The sequence below is a fragment of the Manis javanica genome, chromosome 13 (assembly GCF_040802235.1).
Source record: "Manis javanica isolate MJ-LG chromosome 13, MJ_LKY, whole genome shotgun sequence".
Classification (NCBI taxonomy): Eukaryota; Metazoa; Chordata; class Mammalia; order Pholidota; family Manidae; genus Manis; species Manis javanica.
In genome coordinates this window covers 37,771,752-37,788,348 of record NC_133168.1, presented here as the reverse complement: position 1 = coordinate 37,788,348, position 16,597 = coordinate 37,771,752, and the positions used below count along the sequence as shown (strand labels likewise).

General features: G+C 40.1%; 1 protein-coding gene across 3 annotated transcripts in view; it reads right to left on the bottom strand.

Moving 5' to 3' along the window:
• The window catches only part of DCBLD1 (discoidin, CUB and LCCL domain containing 1), a 63,777-nt gene extending 50,602 nt beyond the window's left edge, over positions 1-13,175 (bottom strand). Inside the window, exon 1 of one of the 3 annotated variants that reach the window (XM_073219446.1) lies at positions 12,921-13,175. In XM_073219446.1, coding sequence (XP_073075547.1) covers positions 12,921-13,032 — 112 coding nt within the window. In that variant the 5' untranslated portion in view covers positions 13,033-13,175. The remainder of the gene's footprint in view (positions 1-12,920) is intronic. The other 2 variants (XM_036993304.2, XM_036993297.2) reach the window with 2 other exon arrangements.
• Positions 13,176-16,597: the final 3,422 nt, after the last annotated feature.

Here is a 16,597-nt window from a genome sequence, read left to right as displayed (position 1 = left end):
AACACACATCAACAGAATCAGAAATGAGAAAGGAAAAATCACAATGGACCACACAAAAATACAAAGAATTATTAGAGAATACTATGAAAACCTATATGCTAACAAACTGAAAAACCTAGAAGAAATGGACAACCTCCTAGAAAAATACAACCTACCAAGACTGACCCAGAAAGAAACAGAAATCTAAACAGACCAATTACCAGCAATGAAATTGAAGCGGTAATCAACAAACTACCCAAGAACAAAACCCGCGGGCCAGATGGATTTACCTCGGAATTTTATCAGACGTACAGAGAAGACATAATACCCATTCTCCTTAAAGTTTTCCAAAAAATAGAAGAGGAGGGAATACTGCCAAATACTATGAAGCCAAGAACACCCTAATACTAAAACCAGGCAAAGACCCCACCAAAAAAGAAAACTACAGACCAATATTCCTGATGAACGTAGATGCAAAAATATTCAACAAAATATTAGTAAACCGAATTCAAAAATACATCAAAAGGATCATACACCATTACCACGTGGGATTCATCCCAGGGATGCAAGGATGATACAACATTCGAAAATCCATCAACATGATCCACATCAACAAAAAGAAGAACAAAAACCACATGGTCATCTCCAAAGATGCTGAAAAAGCATTCGACAAAATTCAACACCCATTCATGATAAAAACTCTCAACAAAATGGACATAGAGGGCAAGTACCTCAACATAATAAAGGCTATATATGATAAACCCACAACTAACATCATACTGAACAGGGAGAGGCTGAAAGCTTTTCCTCTGAGATGGGAACAAGACAGGGATGCCCACTCTCCCCACTGTTATTCAACATAGTACTGGAGGTCCTAGCCATGGCAATTAGACAACAAAGAAATACAAGGAATACAGATTGGTAAAGAAATCAAACTGTCACTATTTGCAGATGACATGATGTTGTACATAAAAAACCCTAAAGACTCCACTCCAAAACTACCAGAACTAATATCAGAATTCAGCAAAGTTGCAGGATACAAAATTAACACACAGAAATCTGTGGCTTTCCTATACACTAACAATGAACTAATAGAAAGAGAAATTGGGAGAACAATTCCATTCACAATAGCATCAGAAAGAATAAAATACCTAGGAATAAACCTTACAAAGGAAGTGAAAGACCTATACCCTGAAAACTACAAGACACTCTTAAGAGAAATTGAAGAGGACACTAACAAATGGAAACTCATCCCATGCTGCTGGCTAGGAAGAATTAATATTGTTAAAATAGCCATCCTGCCCAAAGCAATATACAGATTCGATGAAATCCCTATCAAATTACCAACAGCATTCTTCAACGAACTGGAACAAATAGTTCAAAAATTCATATGGAACCACCAAAGACCCCAAATAGCCAAAGCAATCCTGAGAAAGAAGAGTAAAGTGTGGTGGATCTCGCTCCCCAGCTTCAAGCTCTACTACAAAGCCACAGTAATCAAGACAATTTGGTAATGGCACAAGAACAGAGCCACAGACCAGTGGAACAGAACAGAGACTCCAAACATTAATCCAAACATACATGGCCAATTAATATACGATAAAGGAGCCATGGGCATACAATGAGGAAATGACAGTCTCTTCAAGAGATGGTGCTGGCAAAACTGGACAGCTACATGCTAGAGAATGAAACTGAATCACTGTCTAACCCCATACACAAAAGTAAATTCGAAATGGATCAAAGACCTGAATGTAAGTCATGAAACCATAAAACTCTTAGAAAAAAACATAGGCAAAAATCTCTTGGACATAACCATGAGTGACTTTTTCATGAACATATCTCCCCGGGCAAGGGAAACAAAAGCAAAAATGAACAAGTGGGACTATATCAAGCTGAAAAGCTTATGTACAGCAAAGGACACCATCAATAGAACTAAAAGGTACCCTACAGTATAGGAGAATATATTCAGAAATAACAGATCCGATAAAGGGTTGACATCCAAAATATATAAAGAGCTCACACACCTCAACAAACAAAAAGCAAATAACCCAATTAAAAAATGGGCAGAGGAGCTGAATAGACAGTTCTTCAAAGAAATTCAGATGGCCAATAGACACATGAAGAGATGCTCCACATCGCTTGTCATCAGAGAAATGCAAATTAAAACCACAATGAGATATCACCTCACACCAGTAAGGATGGCCAGCATCGAAAAGACAAACAACAACAAATGTTGGTGAGGTTGTGGAGAAAGAGGAACCCTCCTACACTGCTGGTGGCAATTTAAATTAGTTCAACCATTGTGGAAAGCGGTATGGAGGTTTCTCAAAATGCTCAAAATAGAAATACCATTTGACCCAGGATTTCCACTCCTAGGAATTTACCCTAAGAATGCAGCACTCCAGTTTGAAAAAGACAGATGCACCCCTATGTTTATTGCTGTACTATTTACAATAGCCAAGATATGAAAGCAACCTAAATGTCCATCAGTAGATGAATGGATAAAGAAGATGTGATACATATACACAATGGAATATTACTCAGCCATAAGAAAAAAACAGATCCTACCATTCGCAACAACATGGATGGAGCTAGAGGGTATTATGCTCAGTGAAATAAGCCAGGTGGAGAAAGACAAGTACCAAATGATTTCACTCATATGTGGAGTATAAGAACAAAGGAAAACTGAAGGAACAAAACAGCAGCAGAATCACAGAACTCAAGAAGGGACTAATAGTTACCAAAGGGAAAGGGACTGGGGAGGATGGGTGGGAAGGGAGGGATAAGGGTGGGGAAAAAGAAAAGGGGCATTACGATTAGCACGTATAGTGCGTGGGGGGCACGGGAGGGCTGTGCAACCCAGAGAAGACAAGTAGTGATTTTACAGCATCTTACTACACAGATGGACAGTGACTGTGAAGGGGTATGTGGGGGGTACTTGGTGAAGGGGGAAGCCTAGTAAACATAATGTTCTTCATGTAATTGTAGATTAATGATACGAAAAAAAAATTAAACATTAGCTTAAAGCAAAAAAAAAAAAAAAGATTAAAGGACACTTAAGAGTCACAACAACCAAGTGAATCTTGTTTGAAACTTGATTTGAAAAACAAACCTTACAAAACCACTTAAAACACGATAACTGGGGTATTAGTATCAGGAAAGTACTATTCACTAATTCACTATTATTCATTTATTAGGTGTGATGATATTGAGGTTATAAAAGAAAATATATTTTTTCAGGGATGCTTACTGACGTATGTAGGGATGAAATGACAGGATGACATGACGTCTGGGATTTGCCTTAAAATACTCCAGCTAAAGGGAAGGAGTGGGATGTATGAAAAAAGATAGGAAAACGTTGACAGTTGTGGCAAATGGATGGGAGTTCACAGGTTTTGTTTTGTTTTGTTTTTAATTGAAATGAAAAGAAATAAAGGTCAATATTTAAGGGAAGAAATACAACCTTGGTTTTACGATTACGCACCATGTGGTGTTGGGAGCCCTGGTGGGTAGTGGGCCACAGTGACCCAGAAGTACATGGTGACAGCTAGATTAAACTGCCACCTACCTAACATCAAAAGGGGGGACTGTGGAAGGAAGGGGGAAGGATGAAGCTCCGTCACAAGGAATTAGTCTGCTCTTCCAATGTGGCTGCCACACAATGTTTATCTTTTTCTTCCTTTGAACTGTAATTTAATTGCCAAAGCACATGATGACTAAACTGTGTATCATTTCCTCCTCAGACTGAAAGCTCTTTTCCCTTGTGGAGTATCTGAAGGTGGTCACTCCATGATGGGCCTAAACCACTGGGCCTAAAACCCCTCCTCAAAATAACTTACAAAACTAAAACTGGGGGGAGGATGTGTGGATTTTGGAAAAAGCTGCAAGTAGTTATTAGTATTTTGTAACTCCCCATGTGATCTCCTTATAAAACTTAAGTATTTTATTCACAACATTTGGAAACAATCTAAATTATAAAAGAACAAATGATGATATCTCCAAGTAATGATATTAAGGAAAGGTTAAAGTCATTTTTAATTTAATTTAAAGTCTATTTAAATTTAAAACAGAAAATAGAGTACACATGTAGATATGAAGCAAAAATGTTTACAGTGTTTATTTCTATGGTGTGAGATTACTACAAGTGATCTTCATTTTATTTACAAATTTTTCTAAATTTTCTACATGAATACATTGTATGTATTATACATATGTATCAGAAAAATATAATTACAAATATTACTTTCACCTAATGCTAATCAGCATTAACCTTAAAGCATGCACTGGAAGAAGTCTCTATAACCAATATGCCCCAAGAGTCAGTAACACACTCAACAGCTAGGAACTCAGTATAATACAGTTCTCACTTGCAGGAGCTCTCAGAGTCAAGGGGAGAAAGAAGTATGTTAACAAGCAGTTACTCATAGTAAAGTGATGGGTCCAAAAACAGAGAGAAGGGATCAGTATTTGTTCTCCAAAAGCCTGAAATCAATGCATATGTCTCCATCTTTCAGTTCTGGAAGCAGCGATATACAAGGTATTTTCTAAGTAAGCTTAAAACAAATCCTAAATGCTTGTCTACACGAGTCGACCGTTCATTTAGTATACTCTAATTCCACCCACTAAGAAAGGAAAACAATAACTTCCTTAAAAGACTATTTCCCTTCGATAAGCAGTCATGCTGCACTAACAGAAAGGCGAAATTAAGATACACCTGTTATGGACTAAGTTCCACAACAGTACAAAGCATGATTGAGGCTTAAAAAGAAAACTTTTAACTGAACTATACTTGTTGAAAAATTGTTTGCAAGAAGTAAAAAAGTACTGCAAAAATACCTTTAAGATTAATTATTAACTAGTCCCTAGAATAAGCTTGCAGCCTTCAAACTTTGGTCATTATGACCCATAGTTAGAATACAGATTTTTTATCACAACCGAAGCACACAGCATATACATGCAGAAATAGGCAAAAGTCTGTTATAATTCTTTTTACTGTTTGTAATGCACTGTGATATTCCTTATTTTATTCCATTACACTTTTACATTAAAAGCATGCTGGTTACGTCAACTGAACTGATTTTATTGCCTACTAATGGGTCACAACCTGCAACTTGGGTAATAGTGCTCTAAAATATCATAAGAGAGAAACAATTTCTAGAAAGATGATTTCATTACAGTTGTACCCTTGCTCTTCGAATATTCAAGTTACAACAGGCCTCAACACATACACAATCATCCATGTGTGGGTGTAAGAAAATTTCTTCCCATGTCTAAAATCAAGTGAGTCCTTAATGACTACAATCTTTTCAACCACAAAAGGGAGCTTGCAATTATTACAGTTCTTTGTCTGATGGCAAAGTGAGCAGACTTCCCAAGGTATTACTAATTTGACTATCAGCCATACTGTCTTACAAACTTTGCTCTTCTCCAACTGTACTTATTTTTATTTTTCTTTGTCTTTATTTTGTTGCCTGGAAAGGAATAGAAAGACAAGGGCAGGAGGGCCTAAGTGGTTCTGTGAAAATAAAAAGAGTAAAACAGAAGTTATGATGATTAAACTTCTATTATTAAAAAATCTTTAATTATCATGTATATAAATGTTAAATCACTGTGTTGTACATCTGAAACTAATGTAATACTGTGTGTCAACTACCCTTCAATAAAAAAATTAAAAAAAATAAAAAATCTTTAGTTTTCTTGGAAGGAAAATGGTTAATACTTTGCTGAAAGAAGTTGTAACTATAGACTAGAAACACATGACCAAGTTCTGCAAAGCTGTTTAGAACCTCTTTAAGCCTTATTCTCATTATGTATAAAGTAGACAGCTAATAATACAACTGATGATGTAATGAAGATGACACTTTTGCCTCTATGAAACACATTCAAAAGTAAAATAAAAGGAAACACAGGGACTTACTGTCAAAAAAGTCTTTCCTTGTAAATCTTCAACATAACATTTTCTATCAGTTAAAAGAATAATTTAAATCAAACTTGAATGAATGAAAATGAATCATCTCAAGAGGTTCTACCCAAGACTCCCTACATAATGTGAGACTGTTTCCAGCAGTGTGCAAAGACATCAATAATTTTAATGTTAACATATCATTTACTCCCAATGGGGAAAAATTTTAAAAACTAGTTTAATGCTATTGTTTAATGTGCTACAAGTAAAACCAGTGAAGACTAGTAAATTCTTGGTCACTCTCCAGTCCTGTGATTCCTAATGAAAAGTAAAAGATCAATGAAAGGTTGGGAGGGGGTGGGGGGTGTACCCCTATACTTTTTGTAATCTCGCAAATTATTTCCATGTACTTGGGAGGTGACAAAGCACAGTGATTATGATAGTGGATTCCTGCCCAGTAATGGCTGTGTGGTCTTGGGTGAGTCTTTTTACCTCCCTAAGCTTCAATTCATCATCTTTAATACATAGGCAACGATAGTGCCTGACTCACAGGGAAATCATGAGCATTAAATGAGATAATGCTAGTAAAGTATTGAGCATAGAGATATAGAGTAAGAATTCAATATATTTTAACTGCTAAATTTTTATTTTAAAATGCTACACATATTAAAGTATTAAGAATTATTGCTTTGAATTAGCTGACTTCATCCAAATTCCATCACTCATCAGCTCTATGTTCTTAAGAAATTACCACTGAATATGTCTTATCACACATCTACTGAGGTATGAAACAAAAGATTTGGGAGAGGAAAAAAATAAGCCTTATCAAACTCATATCACATTGTACATTCCTGGAAATTGTATGGCCTCTGTACATTCTTCAGCCTGTACTCTGAGTTATCACAATGCAATAAAAGCATATGGTTAGCTATGAAATGTGACTTGAATAGTCTTCTTATTTCAGTGGCAAATGTGATCACCAGTAGGAGAAACCAAAGACTATTAATTTATGACTTTGTTGTGCAGATAACCCCATGAAACTGTGTTCCTCCATGACGTTTTTTGGCTTCATCTCCCTTAGACATGAGCTTCCCTTGAAGATAAAGGAGAGCAGACCGCCCTAAAATATGTAGAACTGTAGGATATGCATGTTCATCCCAGGTGGGACACACAAAGGGAATATGCTTGGTGTAACAGATTCGATCTCTCTCAATCTCAGTTCCTTCCACAGCTCTCAGATTTGAGGGGATTAAATTAGATGCAAAAACACCTGATAAAACAAAAAATACATATGACAACAGGGTTTTAAAACTTTATTTACATAACAAAATTTGACTCAACGAGTAAAGGGATCAATGGATGCTTAAACCACTGAGGGAAATGTTGATGGGGAACAGTAGTTTTACTAAGAGACAAGTATCCCACAGATTACTTGTAGGTCATAAGAGAAAAAGGTGGCTTTATAATGGAAGGATGAAACTGTCACGTCACTGATCATTTTTAGCACCATTTAAAAGTGGGGCAATAATAAAAATAATATGTACATCTTGTGATACAAGTATATAGTGCTGGACACCTTTGAGGTACTTTTACTAAAAACACAGACTGAATCTCAAGTCTTTAGGTCTAACTTCGGGATTATAAAAAAAATACAGGGGGAGATAGTGCACCAATTAAAAGACACATCACTCAGAAGCAGCCAGTCCAATTTAGGATGTGAGCTTTGGCACAGAACAACTGGACCTGATTTCCTTGTAGAAAAACAAAAGTGTATGGGTAGGAGTCAGTTATAGATTAAAAGTGATTTAAGAGACATAATAACTAACTAACTTTTGGACCTAGTTTGGATCCTTGTTTATACAAAGCAATAGTAAAAGACATGTTTAGATTAACTGGGGAAATTTGAATATGACTTGAGTATTAGATGATATTAATATTACCATTAATATTTAGGTATTATTAGATGTGCCCAAGGCACGTGGTTATGTTAAGAAAATGTTTATAGAAGCAAATAAAATATTTAGGGAAGAAATGCCATAAAGTCTTAAACATATTTTGAATATCTTAGGGGAAAAACATTGTGTCTGTTAATAATACAGCACAGCAACTGTGGCAATAAAGATAAAAAAGGGAAAAGAAGAAAGAAGATGGAAAAAAAAAATTTCCTACCCAAAATGCAAGAGTATCACAAAGATTTTTAGACCCTTTTGAGCTAGTACTGACAGCAGGTACAAGGCCCATCTGCAGAGCCAGGCTATCTTCTATTTTATTCTGGCAAAGCAGGGGCTTTCTAGAAGCAAAAAACAAAAAGGCAAACCTTGGTTCATGTAATTCTCAAAATAAGAAGCCTCCATTCTAAACTCCTTGGAGTGGGAGCAATTCAATAAACAGATCTCACGTTTCAGAGGTCCCATGGGCTATTAAGTCTCAGCAGTTTCCTCCTTCGGGCTGAACTCAACCACATGTCAATCTGAGCTGAACTTGGCTTTCATGAAAAACAATAAAAAGGCTGAATTAAATCCACTCAGCCATTTAAAACTTATGTGATACCCACAGAGATGAGATGCTTACCTTTTCCTCTGTAGCAAATGTTATGCACCGGCAATTTACATTTAACTGTACTTCATAACTTTAAGTTTCTATTGGCCTTGTTCTTTGTCAGAAATAATAGTGTAATAGAATTTTGTTTTCTTTTTTCAATAGAGTGCTCCATAAAAATCATTTATGTACAACCTTTAGGCATATCCACTAAACATAATCATGAAATGGAGCCACAGGGCACTAATTTCTAAGGATTTTAATTTTGTGACTAAAGAAAAGAAGGACTGTTCTTTTTCCCCTCCAGTAATATGTAAATAAGCTGGACATTGAATAAAAAGGCTATGACAGTGGCCACAATCTGAGTTGGAAAATAGTTGAATATAAAAACAAATGTGGTTCTCAGTAAAAATAAACTCCAAATAGTCTCATCACTGACAGAGTTCATCCCTTTAAAGTTAAATCAATAAATTAAACTTAATGAGGACCAAGAAAGACACCTTACCTTTCTGATACTCAGTACATTTAAAGTTAATGTTTTAAGTCTCCCCCACCCTAAAGGCAAACAACTTTATATATAGATACATATACACAAAGCAGAGAGTGAACATCTTGGAAGACAACATGAACATGACTTTCAGTTACAAAATTGTTCTACAGTCTAAGGAGAAAAAAACAGTCTCAAAGTCTGGCAATATTTTCCCTTTCATCCTCAGTGCCAGTCTTTGAATATACCAGAAGGAGTTCCTCTATTTTAAATCCATATTTTCAGACTTTATTTACCAACAACAGTTGGACTAGACATACAATTTTATTACTTTGTCTTGTTCAGGTTTTGATTCTCAACTAGAGGCAGCTCTGAGTCTTTAACAGGCAGGAACTGTTTTCACTGCCTTTTCACCCAACCTCACTGAGCAGTATCCCCTACTGAACGCCCTCCCTCCTGAGCACCCATCATGTGCTGGCCCCTGTTCAAAGCACAAAGCTCTTCATGGACCTTATATTCTTGTAGGGGGAAGACAGACAAATGAAAACTATGTATTCTGTTGGAAGATGGTAAACTGAAAGCAGGTAAGGGGAATATAGGATGGCAGGAGATTTACAGGTGGTCAAGGAACTTCTCCCAGAGGAGGCAACATCTGAACAAAGGCTAAAGGAGGAAGGAGTCACATGGATATTTTTGGCAAGGATCTTCCAGGTAGAGGGAACAGCATGTGCAAAGGCTCTGAGGTAGAAGAGTGACTGATACCTTTGAGAAATAGCAAAAAAGCCAGTATGACCAGAGTACATGGGAGTCTAGCAGAGAATGAAGTCTGAAAGTCAGGACAAAGGGGTCCCCATATTTGTAAAATTAAAAGTAATGAACAGTAATGAAGAATAAGATAGCAGGCATTTATTGTGAGCTCTTACTATGTACTATATGTAATTCTAGATAGGTTATGTGCATTATCCTCTTAAAAATGTAAAACAACTGGTTGCTTAATACTCGAGCTGACCTGACTTAATGCTTTAGGACATATATATCAGGAAGTTCAAAATTCTATAGGAAATAGTTCCCTGAACAAGTTTTGTTTCTTCCTTAACATGACTGAAACATTTGCTAAATGCTGCAATTAATTTAACTTCCCCATACATCTTAAAAATAAAAACATGATCCTTTATAAATGTCAGATGTCTTGATTATTTCCAAGTTATGGCTTTTTAAAAAAAATATGATTTTCAAGTCTGTTTCAATACGAAAGGGTTAAAGGGTTCAACTTATGAAATGAAAAATTAATAAATACAGTTTGGATTACTATTCAGAGGTCAAATCCTGCTTTCATAACATCCTCATCTATTTAATGAAATCTTTAATGTAACTTCTTTCTTTTCTAAAATATTTGGTGTAACAATATTTCTGAGTACTACAAATGACATCTGCTAGAGCCAAAAGATACGGTGTGTATTGTTCTGCTGGCATGCTCCCTTCTGCTACAGCTTTTCAGCTTAATTTCAAAGGCATCCTTACATAGAGAACTAAGCATGCCAAGGAAGCTCAGCTTGCTAAACAAAATTAATTAGTGGAAGCACTAGAGGTACCTTCATAAAGCATTTCAGCAGACTCTTTATTACTTATTTTCCACTAATTAAGAAATAATTTGAAAATATTTCCTAAATATAAAGAGATTGTTCAGTTCAACCCAAGAAACATTTACTAAGCACCTTGTCAGGTGCTAGGAAGACAAAAACCATCTAGTTGCTCCCCTCAGGAACTTACAGATACAGGGCTAACAGAATCCCAGACCTCCCAGATGAAGTCTGAGGGGGGTGCACACACCAATGCAAAAGGTACTAGAATGAACTTATGTTAGCTTTTAAAAGCCACTCACCCCAAACATCAGGTACCAGCTGTCCCATGTCTAACCAAATATAAAGGAGTGATGACTTAAGAACTGCCCTTTCAATAGTAACAAATTAGAGTTAGTTGAGTTTTAAGGTAATTTTTGAGCATCCAATTTCATGTTTAAAAGTTTCCTCAGAGATTAACTGCTTATTTAAAAGTTTTGTCTGAGATTAACTGCTTATTTTTATTCTTCACTAATACTTAAACACAAGGAGGAAATATTTAATATCCATTTTCAAATATTTTGGTGAGGAGAGAATCAGAAAATTTTAGTTAGCATAAATTCATCACATGTATTAAGGGCATTTTATTCTACAAAATTTATAATCAAGGAAATAAGACCTAAGTTCAAGTCTATGGATTTATACAAATTGAATCAACACTTACATGTGATATAATGTAAAGTTAAAAATCACATGAAATGACCTGTGTAAATATCCAACTTTAGTTAAGTGGGTCCAGAGTAGCAAGGTATAAGAAGGGGCAGAAATCAGCCCAAATTCTGTGCATCAAGCCTTACTGACTCAGGCCGGGCAAGCGATCAACACTAGGAAGGGTAGATACTTTTTCAAAAAAATTAATTTAGAAAAAAGCACCAGATAGGCAAGCAGCAGCCCTACAAAGGAAATACTACAGCTTCTTGGGGTCACCTGACTGAGGAAAACATCTTAATAATTTCATTGACTAGGCTTACAAATATTCAGTCAACTGCAATAAAGGCCAGATTTGAAACTCAGTAAGAATTAAACAATCACACTTGTTCCCAGAGAACTGCTCTACAAAACACCCAGCAAACAGCCTGCATGACCATATAACAACTGACACTTCATTTGGAAAGACGGGTGACAGCTTTGGCCGGGTTACCAAAGGGACTCATTGCAGGACCAATTCATAGATGTCATAAAGGTGCATTTTCAAACAGTGACTTGGGAAACATTTTTAAAGGCTTAACACACCCATGATCAAAATTCTACATATTTAATAAAGGCGTACATATTAACTTAAATTTTTACGATATACCTAGCATTATGCTACAGTGCCAAGACAAATTTTGTCTAAACTTTAGCTTGCTATTAATTAATTAATTTTAACAAATTGGTATGTAAGCAAACTTAGAAACCACTACCACGGGTCTGCATCCTGAGTATCATCAGTGTTTCAGACTGGTAATGGATCCACAGTTCAGTGAAAAAAAAATGCCAGTATTTGGTTTAGTTTGGATTCTTGTCTTATTAGAAAACATGGGGTGAGGGTGGGGGAATTGTCAAAATATTCTGGATACACTCATTGCCATTAAAATAAAGTCAGTTGTATAGGGGCAGAAGTAAGGTAGGACAGAAACAAGAACTGAAAAATCTCAGCAGAAAGTACCCCCTTGCTATCAATAAGGAGCTTAATTAACAAGGATTTTCCTGGGCTGCTAAGGAGGTTAACTTTGGACTATGCACTGGAAAACTCGTTTGTGAGTTCGTTAGGTCCAACCTGAAGCCAAGGACCAGATCCAGAGAAAGACCAGCCTGGCCTGCAGTCGACACTCAAACACCCAAGAGGAGGCCAAGGCACGTGATTCGAAGTTGGGGAGCAGGCAACACTCGTCTGAATGAGGAGCTGCCGCCTCTGCCCGCCCGCTTCCGCGGCCAAGCTCGGGGCAGCATTTCCCAACCATTCCGGGCAAGCCGCAGACGCACACGCCGGATTCCAGCCGCGCCGCGGGGAGAGGCGACGGGGAGGGCCTGGCCGCCCAGCTACCGGGCAGCTCCGCCAAAACGGGGCTGGAATGTCCCCGCACTCGTCTCTCCCACGGCGGCCGGGGTCGTCAACTCGCGACCCCTGGGCCTGGCCGCTTCGGACGGGGCCGGCGGGGTCAGGAAGCGTGGAGACTAACGTGAGCGGGGCTGCAAGTGAGGCAGAGCGGAGGCGCCAAGCTGCTTCCCCTGTTTGGGAGTTAGGAAGGGGTATGGTGGTGAGCAAGGGGCGAACCGCACCGCAGTAACTTAGTTTAAACCCGAGCAGCCGGCGACGGGAGAGAGCAGGGCTGCGCGAGGTGCAGGCGGCGATCCGGCTTCCTCCACGCTCCGTCCCTCCCCGCCCCGCCGCTCGTGGGCGCGCTCCACTCACCCAGCTCCTCCGCTCGCAGCCGGGGCGCGGCGGACACCAAGAGCAGCAGGGTCAGGAGGCCCCGCCAGGCAGCCCCCGCCAGCGCGCCTCCGCCGCGGGCGCCGATCACCATAGCCCCGCCGAGCGCCAGCTTGGCAGGCTCGGCCTCCCCTCGGCGGGCGCGCAGACGCCGCCGCTGCCCGGGCCGGGCCGCCTCCTCCGCGGCCGAGAGCGGCGCCGGGGCAGGTCGCAGCCTCCGCCCGCCACCGAATCCCATTGGGGCGGCCCGGCCCCCCCGGCCGGGGCGTCTTCCGCCCCGCCCCTCCCCGCGCGCCGGCCCCCACAGGAGGAAGTCGCGCCCCGGGCGGCGGCGGACGTCGAAGCGCAAAGGCGCGTCCGCGGTCCCCGCTAAGTAATCGGAGCAGTCGCTTCACTCTCTCCTTTTCCCTCCGCCCCCAATGCGCGTGAACCTGGCGCCTAGGAGACACCTGGCCGTGTGACCTGCTGCGATCCATGCAGTGCCGGGGCCCTCCCCAGAGTCCCTGAGGCGCGCGGTGGGCGCACCAGAAAGATTGCTCTGCGCCAGGGCTTTGCCAGCCTCACCGATGGGCGTACAAGTGGGGGACTGTATGTTGTGATGATAGGACTGGAGGACTTGTGATGGTAGGATGATGATGGTGACAACTAAGATTCAGCTGAAACCCCTCCATCCGTCCGTTCATTCATTCACAAGTTCTTAAGTTCAGCAGTGCGCCTAGCAGGCACAGTGCTAAACCCGTGTGGCACTCGCAGACGTTAAAACTAATCAGGCAAGCATTTAATGCAAATTGCGCTCGGTGGAGTGGAGAATGTTGGTGGAGCACATTCGGGTAGATTAATCAGATGGTGGGTGAGGAGGCTGCAGGGGAGGTGATCAGTCAGGACAGGCCTCACTTAAAAAGTCGCATCGAAGCCGAGACTGCGAGTGAGAGGGACTTGGTAAAGAGGAACGCGAGGGACAGGCGAACAGAGTGTGCGAAGGAGCTTAGAGGCAAGGGCCAAGGGTGGCGGGGGCCCGGTGAACAGGTGGGTGCATGGCCAGACGAGGAAGCCGGAGCACAGGGCAGGGACCAGAACGTGGAGGGCCTGGAAGGCCATGTAAAGGATGTGTCGCTTAATCCTGGAAGATTTAAGACACAAAATCTTAATTTTCCCGGAGAGGGAGGAGGGCTTGGGGAAGGCCAGTTGGAAGAGCAGAGAATTACGAGGCTATTACCAAGTAGTTAGTTGAATGGTGAAGTGGCAGTAGAAATGAACAAGGACAGATAAAAATGCGTATTTTAAAAACCCCCTGACGTCTCCAGTCCGCTTGCGGTAAATTCTCTCGCACTTCCTCCTGTCGCCGCCATCACGTTCGCACTCCGGCCCGGCGCTTATAACCTTCCTGGGTGACCACAGCCACAGGTGCACCTGCGGGGAGGGAACTATTGGAGTGGGGGGAGGAAACAGCAGTCGACTTTGGCGGGTCATTTGCTCTCTGGATCCCTCCATATACTCGGTTCATACATGCGTTCCTTTTTCCTGCTGTCTTTGTTTTTTTAACTAAAGGGAAACACTTTAATTTCCAGTGAGATTGTTTTGGGGGCTTTACTTTCTCGAAGGCAGCAGGATTCAGAGGAAAGAATTAGGACCTTAGAAAAGCTGGGACTTATTCTCTCTGGGCCTCGGTTTGGCTGGGGAATAACAATACCTAACTTTACTGGCTCTCACAAATAATGTGTATAACGTTCTAACATGTAAGAGGTACTCAGTAGATAATAGGTTTATCATATTTGTATTAAAATAAATGCACACCCATGAATATATTGAGTATTCTGACACACAGAATATAAAAAGACACTTTGGTACGTTGAATCACTTTCTATTTCCAGTTTACCCTGTTTCTTCTTTTCTCTTCATTCTTTCTGAGTTTGGGCAGCTGCTGCTGGCCCTTAACAGGCATGGTGCTGAGCCATGAATGAAGGAAGACAATGGGAGCATTGTTTACCAGTGAGGAATTTACAGGGTGAGGCAGGTGAGCTCCTAGGGGTGACCTTTTCCATTTCAGATAATACCTTGATGGGAATGGAGTAATCTTTTCTACACCAGAACCCTCAGCCAGATCAAGGGAGAGATTTAGGATCTGATAATAATGAAAAAACCGTAAGGCCAGTTGGATCCTAGCACTTCCTTTCCCATTCTTTCAAATCTCTAGTTAAGAAAAGCATAGTGAAAGAAAAATGTGACAAGATTTTCAATTAAATTTTTTAATATATAAATATTAAAAATATTTGAGGTTCATTGAATTGCTGTACTTGAACCACATAGACTGATGTCAAGCATGTGTACCTGTTTTGTTCTTGGTAAGATTCCATTTTGGCCTTTTTATAATCCAGGCTTTCCTTATTTTGCATATCTTATTGCAATTTATATTTGTATTTTGTAGCACTTCTGTAAAAAAAGAGAACAGCTGGTCAGGGCTGCCTTGTTTTATAATAAAATATGTATTCCGTATTGCTTAGGTAATCTAAAATTTAAATATAACTGCAAGCCTAGTATTATTCTAAAGTAGTTAGAAAGTTTAAGGTTGTGGTTCAATTTGACAATCTAATCAATTTTATCCTTAACATTTAGTAACCCTGATTGTGACTTTATGTAGAAGACCAAATGAGATATAAACTTGAACCCCTACAGGTTTCTAATTCCTGAATGCTCTCCTTTTTCCAGTTCAATAATACATATATATATAAATTTTTTTTTCAACATTTTCTATATGTGAAACAATGTGATGGAGATACAATGAAAATGCAGGTACCTCTCTCCCTCATTCATGATCCTATAGTAGAATTTTGAGAGAAGTAGTTGTATAGGTTGATAAGCACAATGACAGCAGATCTTCAGTGTGCTATAGAATCACAGAGGAAGGATATATAGCTGGATTTCAAAAGTCTGGGAAAGTGTGGGAGGGGGTGAAGATGGGAATTAGAAGGAAGTACTGATTGTCAGATGAGGAGAATGTAGGAAAAAACTCAGAAATAGAGATTACAGGGTGCTTGTAGAAACAGCCTAATTCATCAGAGCTGGAGAAGTGGGCCTGAGAGGACTGGGAGACTGCAGGGGGAGTGGGACGCAGGAGCAGGATCTGAGGGCTCTAGGGCCCTGCAGCCTGGGTGGAGAATGGATTGGAAAGAGAGGCAGGAGGCCAATTAGGAGCTTGTGACAATACTTTTAGTGATGGTGGCGCCTTGCCTCTAGTGCTCAAAGGGGGAGGGGTGGTTCCCTAGGAACCAGCACACACCCCGGAGCTTTCTAGAAATGCAGACTCTTGACCCCACCTGTACTAGGACCTCTGAACCAAAATCTGCATTTTGATAAGATTCCCAGGTCAGGAGAACACCATGGGTAGAGCTGAGAGATGAACGGTAGGAAAACAAGATATAACTGAATCTTAGGATATAGGCAGTGAGAGAGAAGGATTAAATTCTGAATGCAACAGTCAGAATAATTGGGATGACCCACATTATTTCCTCCTCTCTAACTCCATATTCACTTGTCAAAAAACTCTGGTTGCCCATGTTCCTGAGGTGGATATGCAATCTAAGCTCCAGCAGGGATTCTTAAGCGCTGTTGCTCACTGTGGCTGGATTGCATGTTCAGGTCCTCTCTTTTGCCATCCCCAA